The sequence below is a fragment of the Xiphophorus maculatus genome, chromosome 4 (assembly GCF_002775205.1).
Source record: "Xiphophorus maculatus strain JP 163 A chromosome 4, X_maculatus-5.0-male, whole genome shotgun sequence".
Classification (NCBI taxonomy): Eukaryota; Metazoa; Chordata; class Actinopteri; order Cyprinodontiformes; family Poeciliidae; genus Xiphophorus; species Xiphophorus maculatus.
This window is the reverse complement of record NC_036446.1, coordinates 3,358,366-3,367,161: the sequence shown is the minus strand read 5'-3', so window position 1 is coordinate 3,367,161 and position 8,796 is coordinate 3,358,366. Positions and strand designations below refer to the sequence as shown.

The window sequence follows — 8,796 nt, the reverse complement described above, 5'->3', positions numbered from 1 at the left end:
CATTCTGCTAACTATATTTGTACATGAAAACGTTGATGGTTTAATTTTTTAAATAAATTAAATCCTTCTTAAACCCTGCTTACTGTCTGACTCCAACACAAAGTTTGATTGATAAATCAAAATATAAAGAGTAAATTGTCATTTTTTTCCACATGGATTTCAAATCCATCATTCATCTGGTAATAAATATTAGCTTTGAAATGTGAAAAATTGATTCCGGATCATACAAGGTGCCATAAATATTTCATGTAGAGGTTCTGGAAAATCAATACAAAAGGCTCCTCAGTGTCCGAGACCATGCTGGCACTTAAAGGAATCCCAAAAAAGAATGACTTCTTCATTTCATGATCATATATTTATCTCATTACAACAACGTACAACTTAGGACAGTAGAGTTTTACGAGCTTTATTGTTTTCTCTTAAATATTTATTAGTTTTTGTAAATAAGCGATTTCTACTTACCTAATTTGTCTACATAATCTTAAAAAGATGAAAGAGTGACATCTAGAGGCATAAATTTCTCTTTCAGGCTTTATGCTGCCTTTTATAAATTAAACTGGACCAGCAAGTTTTTGAAAACCACACTGGGATCCCCCTGGTCGATATTTTGTGACATTGTTTGGTGACGCTAAAAAAAGAAAATAGAGATCCAAGATGGTGGAACGTGACACGGAAGATTCCTAAATTAAGCTGATTATTGATACGTTGAGTGTTTCAGACAAGATTTGTTCGTAAGTATTGGTTAATGGTGAAAATAACAATTGTCTCTTTGTTTTGTGTTAATGTGGTGTGAATAATTTGTACATTTAAGTCATTTATAAAAAAGATTTTTTAATTTTTTTATTGCTAATTAGCAAATTTAAGGCAGTGGTCAGAGGCCATTCTTCAATAAACAAGCAAAAAGAAAGAGAAGTTTGGTTATTGGAGCGTCGTTATCCGTCTAGCTGGTGGAAAATCGAAAACTCATGACGAGGACAGAACAGGCATAAAATACGCCTATGAAAAACATAAGAGGCATTAGCAGGATAATCGTTTAATTTATCCTTATTCCACGAAGAAACGTTTTTATTGAGATGTGAGTAAATTAAGAAGTTTTAAATTGTTTTGATTTTTCTGTAAAATGACAATATAAACAGCATAAAGTCCGACAAATGAATAGAGGATAAATAACATTTTTAGTGTTTTGATTTAATGGATTGAGGTTCTGAAAACGTTTAGATAATCATCAAGCTATCTAATCTTTATTCAAAAATGGTAGAAATAGAGCACTCTTTTCAATGAAAGGGGACAAATAAAATCCCTTGAGCTCATTTTTCTATTATGACTTTTTTTTGTGACTCACATTCACAAAAAAACCCTGAATCCCATCAAAAAGCAAATCTTTCATGCCCTTATCTTTCAATTTGCTCCGCCATTTAGAGCCGTCCTTTGCAAAGGAGGGTGGATAAATTGTTTCTTTGTTGTATTTTTGCAGCTAGGTGCTTCTAAGTATCATTTTCCATATCATTAGCTTGTCTGAAGATGACAGCAGAAACAAAAACAAAGCAGGATTCAAGCTGCTGAACCAAAAATGCTCCACAGATGAGAGAAATCCTGAGAAACGATAACAGCACAGAGACAGTGGAAAGGATTTTTATTGGTTTGTTTATCAGTGACGTGAATGTGCCCAAAAATAAAACCGTTAACGCAGTAAACATACAACTGTGTGTAAACTAAAGCTGCTAAACATGATGTTTCAGTGCATGAGGTTTAAGTTCTGTCGCCATCTTGTGGCCGAAAGGCAGAATTACATTTGATTTTATTCCTAAATTCTTCCCAAAAGAATCAGATGACCTACAAATAAACACATTTTATTATTTTTAAAATGCGATAGGAATGTTTTTGCACTATTTTTTATGACAATCTGCTCAAGTGAAAGTGGAGGAATGACGCCATTTTCTGGGGGCGATGGGAGGAAATCTGTTTGAGATGCAAAGCTAGTTTTAGGCAGACTGGGTTAATGAATATTGGGCATCAAGATAATAAAAGTCTAGAAAACAAACTATCCATGTGAAACAACAGATATAACGGTCCGAATGACCAAAAATGTCCAACAATTTAACAATACGTGGAGCGACGAGGGAAGTTTGAGTGGAAAGCAGTGATGAAAGGTGCAGTTTGAATAAGGCATAAGGTGTGATTTTGGGGGAAATGCTACAGGTACATTGCTATACTAAAAAGTATTCATTACCCCTGACCTTTTTAACATTACAAACACGAAGTAGTAAAGTGGAAAAAAAAGATGCATAGCTTTCAAGATTTTTAGAGATAAAAATCTGAACCTTTTTGCTTTTAATTAGTCTCAAATCTTCCAAGTGTTTTCTTGAATGCAAAATATTTGGTACACAAAGTATTTTTTCTTTTAGTAGCCCTTTTTTCCCCTATATTTCAATGTGATAGTAAGAAGGAGAAGCTAATGCTGCAACCGTCGGGCACTAATTTAATTTTGGGATTATATTTTACATGTTATATAATGCCCTTAGATATTGTGTTTATATGTATATCTTGTTCTCTACTGTCCGTGTTTGGTTGTGTACTCATTTTAAATAGTTATCCAGAGGGGAAAAAAGGGAAAGTACGTGAGAGGAGAGGGTAAACAGTCTCCTCCCACTTCAAAATAAGAGTATGAATATAACTACATGAAGAAATCCTAAAAGTCGATAACCAAAAACTTTAAAACAGTTGCTTAAATTTATTCAGCTGAAAGTTTACAAAACAAACAAGTAAATTGGCGTTTTGAAATTGATCCAGAAAAATTAATTTGGAAGAAAGTAAGTGCGCTAAATGTTTTCAAAGTTAGCAAACTTAGCGAGATGAAAAATTTGCTCTGCTATTAGCTGAAGCATGGCCACCATTGATGTATATATTTAATATAAATTGATGGTGGCCACCATGTTGAATACAAATAAATACCAGAAGTTGAAAGAAAAGTTGAAAACCATGTAGCTTATTTTTTACACTTTGATTAAGCACTATTTTGTGTTAATCTATCACATAGAAGACATTATTATGAAGTCTATAAATCAGTTAAGTTATGAATACTTTTACAATGTGCTTCAGTTTATTAAAGTGGCTATTTTGGTGCTTATATTTACAAAATCAATAATAATTTATTAAGTCAGATGTACAGTAGCCTTTTTGTTAAATTATTATAGAGCCAATTTTTGTTTGAAATGGTGATAAAATTGTCCCACAGAATGGACTTAAATTGGAGATGCAAGTTATCAAATAATTAGTTCATTTGAAGTTGATTGACTAATGACGTATTGATAAGCGGCCATTTTCTTAAACGCCTGAGTTTTCTCTTGTATGACAATAGCAGACCATGTTTGCATTATATAAAAGGCAACATGTTCATATGCTGAAGTAAAGAAAACAAAAACATCTTTTAATTGTAACATTATTTTTTGTCACCTGTATTAAATATACATAAATAAACAGAATATTGTGGTTCTCTCACATTATTAAACTTAGACATATTTATAAAATATAACCAAACATGAACCTCTTAAGTTGCTGAAAACTTAAAAGAGGTTTCCAAGTGTTTGTATTTCAAAACAGAACAGCATAAAGTGCATTTTCCATCCCACACTGGACTCCGGACTGTTCTGATTTGCCTGCCATCTTGTTTCTGTATAAACGGCTCCTTAAGGATGACCAGTGGCGCCTTCTGCTGGATGGCGGCCAAACTACAACATTAAAAGAAGATCTAAGCGGATTAGTTAATTGACTAGAACTAGTTTGAATCTAATAAATCAACAATTAATCATAAGTAGATTAGTTGTTAGCATCCCTAACTTATAGCTTCCTCCTCGTCAGTGCAGATCCTGCGTGTTGGCTGCTGTGGGCATCGACACGGCGCAGGCCCCGTCACACTTGATGTGGTACTGTCTGAGGTATTCCCTGAGCTGAGGCGGCAGTGGCAGCCCCTCCACGCCCTGGTAGGTGGTGCAGCTGCAGATTACCACCCTGCACAGGTGCTGCAGAGGGAAAGGGAAGGTCCTGGGCAGCGGCCTGGAGAGCAGCGGCTCAAAGAAGAGGCAGGTGGCCGGGTCACTGTAGTGCCTCAGCAGGCCCGTCACGCTGGCATCCCGGTACATGCACGGGTCGCGCACGTCGAAGCTGAATCGCTTGCCGTTCTGCTCGATGCGCGCGTGCAGGGAGCGGCTGTAGCGGCGGAAGCTGACGGAGAACAGGAACTCGTCCTGGGCAGAGTCCCGTAGGAGGAACGTCCCTTCCGGCTGGCCCTCCAGGAGCTCCTCGGCCTCAAAGCGGTTCAGCACGCCCCAGTAGCATGGGTTGTTGTTGATCTGGAGCAGATCGGGGACCAGGATGTAGTCAGTGTTTGCACAGGCGCCATCCGGTCTGCCGTGAAGGCTGGACGGGTCCCAGTCCTCCAGCGGCGCAGGCGAGCAGCAGATGTCCTCCCAGGAAAGCGGCGTCTGCGGCGGCGAAGTGGAAGACGACACGCGGGGCTTCAGCGGCGTCTCCATGTCCTTCAGGGAACCTGGATGACCCACCTGGTTTTTAATAAGGTGCCAACATTTGGCCAGTTCAGACTTGGGAGAGAACGGACATTTGTCCTGCATGAGTTCTGAAACGTGGATCTTCCTTTTGGACCAGAACAGTACGGAGAAGGGGCGAGACGAGCCGGGTGGGTGGTGGTAATGGTGGTGGTGGTGATGGCGTAGAGGGAGACACTGACCCACGGCGTCCTGAAACTTCTGCCTCAGAGACCGCCGGTGGAGCGCCTTCCTACACACGCCGTCCACGTCTCCAGCCATCAGTGACTCACCCAGAGCGCTGCAGCTGCACTTCCGCTCTCTGCGCCGCCGGGAACAGGATGTGGACCGCATGCCGAGCTCTTCGGAACCGTCCGCCTCTGACCCGCCGGGACTGGATCCATTGCGGGAGCTCCGGGAACGCTTCTTACCCCGCCAGATGTAGCTGTCGGCGCTCCAGCTGCGGAGGCCAGATTTGGGTCGAGTGTCCGCTCCCCGAGGCTTCTTCTCTGACATGGCCGCTGTCTGTCCTCTTCCTGTAAAACATCAGAAAATATCATGCCACACTTATCAGCTTTCATAAAACAAATGTCACCAAGTTTGACTTTGCTTGTCTAAGTTGATCTTAAAACATTTTGTACATTTTTGTATTTAAATTTGTGTCTCAACTACTTCCAAAAACAGCACCAGTGCTTGCAAAAGCATACGTAGCTTTTTTGGGGGGCAGTAAATTTATGTTTTTTGCGCTGTTTCAAAAACCTCAACAATCGGGCACTGCTGTTACATAGCAACCCCAGGGAAGCCCAGCCCTGTTACCTAGCAACCCAAGTGGAGCTCCAGAAAGTTTGATCAGCTGTTTTTACCACTGTTAAATGGCTGCTGGAAAAGACAAGTGTTTTGTAGACTTGTCATCCAGAAAACACTGGCTGCATTCTTGTTGGTTGTGCAGGAGGCTCCACTTCTGCTTTTCAATGATGTACAGTTGTGTAATCTTGAATAACGCATCTGTTTGCAGTATAGCCCTAACTTAACTTGTTCAAGAAAGCATAGGTCAACCTTTTAGAATTCAATGTATCCCACAGGCCAGCCGTCATTAAAACTTACCATTTATGTCAAATTAATCCCAACGTTTCAAAAATTTAAAAAAAAAATCAACTTTTTAAAGTTCCTAGCAGTTGATCACCCAAATTTCAACACATTTGTAATGAAGTTTCAACACTTGGCCACACTACTAGCGGATTAGCAGAAGTGAACCACTGTATAGATAAAAAATCTTATTATAAAGCTTGCTCTGGTTTTAAGCTCATATTATATTAGCTTATTTAGTTGAGTCAAATTTCTTAATTGCTTAGGTTGTAATTTTGATTCCTTTATTAAAACAGGTCTCACTTTTACCTTCCCAGGAGGTAAATGACCCACCAAATTACTCCTAAAACACATTGAAGATGCATATAGAAAATCACAAAAGAATCAGAACGGAAGCTAGCATGCTAATGGACTCACTACCTCAGTTAAAGTTTATGATTCAACAATTAGACTGGAGAAAAAATGAAGTTCTGAAGCCAAAACCACAACTGAACCAAAAGTAACACAAATTATTTCTCAAAAAAGTATCTTATTAATTGCCAAGAGTTTTAGGAAAATATTCTAGTCTAACTTCATGTACCTTTATATCAGCATTTTAGAAAAGAACGTCCTACCAACAATCAGATATGATATAGTATCAGGGTCACTTTGCTGTTTCCAGACCTGAATAAAACCATAAACTTTGTAATCTCTTGGATGCCTAATTTTGAGTAAAAATATGTTTTAGTAGTTTTACTTTTACTTGAGTATAATTTTGGGGTACTTTACTCACCTCAACTTTACATTTTGGTTATTTACAGTCTTAATAAAATTTCCAAGCTGTAGAAAGATAAAAGTTGCTTAAACCTGTTTGTAAATGATTATTATAAGCAAAGGGAGGTTTAAAAAGAAAAGGTTTTCTTACCTCCTAAAATGAATCAGCAGCAGACGTAAACGTCCATGTTAGCCTGAGCCTTTCTGTCCTCTAGCAGACGGCCGCCTGCTCTGCTTCCTATATAATAATGCCGAGTCCCCGGAGGGAGCAGCAGTTTCCTCTCCAGCAGTCTGAATGAATGGGTCGAATGGGCAGAGCGGGGCGGGGTGGGAGGACTGGTGTCAGGTTAATGGGAGCACAGCATCCACCACTCAGCCCCACTTCCACTTTTACACACAAAAAAACAAGAATTAAGATAAAAGAGAAGCAGAGCAGAAAGAAAGTGCTTCAAAGTGAATTATTTCTGCTTGTTTGAGTCGTTTCAACTTCATTAGAGCTTGGAACATCGAAGTGCATTTCTTGAGGAGCTTTAAATCTGTTTAAGCATGACTGTGGAGCAAAAACAGATTGATCCTGAAGATTAACCGCGGCTTCTTCACTCAAATTAATGATTGAGCTCAGAACAGGAAACGACAAAGCTTCGATTATTGACCCAACGACCTTCCAGTCTCTCCCGATTTAAACTTCCAGAAAGTGCAGCTGAACGAAGTCATCAGTCAACATGAGGTCATGCAGGCACTCCTTTGAGCTCAGAGGATTTTGGACAATGTATAATTCATGATTCATATCAGACAAATGTTATTACTCCCAGTGGTTTTTGGGGTGTTCTTGGATCTGCTTCAATGAACTCCTTCTGCTGGAGTCATCAATAAACTCCTATCATCAAACACAATATAGTGACACTCAGCTTCCTCTTAGCTGAATATTTAATGCCGTTCACATTAATACTCTGACCGACAGAATGATGGATGCCACTCGCTCTGGAAAAGAAGCAAATCAATTTATTCGACTGCAAACTCTTGGGATGCGCGTTGTAGAAAGTGAACTCCAAAAAGTTGTGCTTAAAAGGATCATGTTAACTCCACCATTGGTTGATAAGGGAAAGACAAAAGGTTGAGGATTAAACAGCAAAGTGTCATTCATAAAACTGATCAGAAAATGCTGGAAAAGTCCCTTAGAGCAAAAGTGGACTTCATTTGAAAAATATGTACACAGACAAAAGAAAAATCAGAAGACATTTTACATTGTTTTACCAAACTAAATCACAGTTTTGTGGTGAAATAGTTTCTAAAGATAGCCAAGTTGAGAAAAAAAACTGCACAGACAAACCTGTTCCCCTCCTTGCCTGTGGGGGCGCTGCATCAAGAAACATTGAAGGAAACGACACAAAAATCTCAGAAGAAAACACTGATAACAACTTTCTTCATGAAATGTAAACAAAACTGGAGTAGCATCAGATTATAGCGCCTGTAGGATCTCTGTTTTATCTTTGATAAAAGACGACGAACCATTTCTCGCACTAGCGCTAGGCTACTACGTTTGTTTTGGTTGTGTTTACCCAGAATGCTCTGCACTGTAGTCCACTTCCTGCTTTTGGAGCGGTCCCTGTGTCCGCTTGGTGATCATGTGTGCAGTCAAACCGAACCAGATTTCACTTCACCCGAACTGAGACCGAAGTTTGGAGGCAGACCAGAGTTTGCTTTTTTGTTCCACATCAGTGTTTGATTATACATTCACCTCCCCAAACGAAGCAGACTTTATACAGAGAAATGTTCATGTTATTTCCTTCAGTGATTATTTGTGCAGCGCCCCCACAGGTGAGGAGGGTAACAGTTTTTTCAAAGAGTTTGGTTCGTTTGAGAACCGCAGAAGCTGAAATGTAACAAATGTTGCAATTTTGGTCCCCATTCAAACTGAATCTACCAGACTGTCAGGTCACTGAATCAGCTGGTAACCCTTGACCTTTGTGATAGCCAAGAAGGTGGCAGTGATTTTCTCTCCTCTTGTTTGTTCTGCCATGCATAAAGTGTGTCAAGAGGGTGTGGTGCAGCGTTTTGTTCAGGAAGTGCCTCCAACATTGGATTAAGTCGTGATGGCCTCATTAACCTGCTGCAGAGAACAATATCAGTTCAAAACACAGAGGCATTGATCCCTGAACAGTCAGCAGGAGCACCAATGAATAATTCATTCAGCTATGAATGAACAGAGACGCTACTCTGCATGCACCTTTATATACAAATATAAAAACAAATCTGTCTTTGTGTTGCTGCCCAACTAATTTAGTTAATTACTTGCTTACAGGACAAACAGAAGTATTTAGAGAGAGCCACAAGCTCAGGCGATTTTGACAAACAACTTGACAGTCAAGTTTATTTTTGTGATGGTAGCACAGAAAAAAACTTTTTCTTGACGTCA

At 39.5% G+C, this 8,796-nt stretch overlaps 1 protein-coding gene across 1 annotated transcript; it reads right to left on the bottom strand.

Moving 5' to 3' along the window:
* Positions 1 to 3,529: 3,529 nt before the first annotated feature.
* LOC102232061 (suppressor of cytokine signaling 4-like) lies at positions 3,530 to 5,057 on the bottom strand. Its single transcript, XM_005812845.2, has one exon. The coding sequence runs from the start codon at positions 5,055 to 5,057 to the stop codon at positions 3,855 to 3,857; it is 1,203 nt and encodes a 400-aa protein (XP_005812902.1). The 3' UTR covers positions 3,530 to 3,854.
* Between the last annotated feature and the right edge of the window lie 3,739 nt (positions 5,058 to 8,796).

Coding starts and splice junctions, on each gene's coding strand:
- LOC102232061 (XM_005812845.2), bottom strand. CDS start 5,057: ATGTCAGAGAAGAAGCCTCGGGGAGCGGACACTCGACCCAAATCTGGC.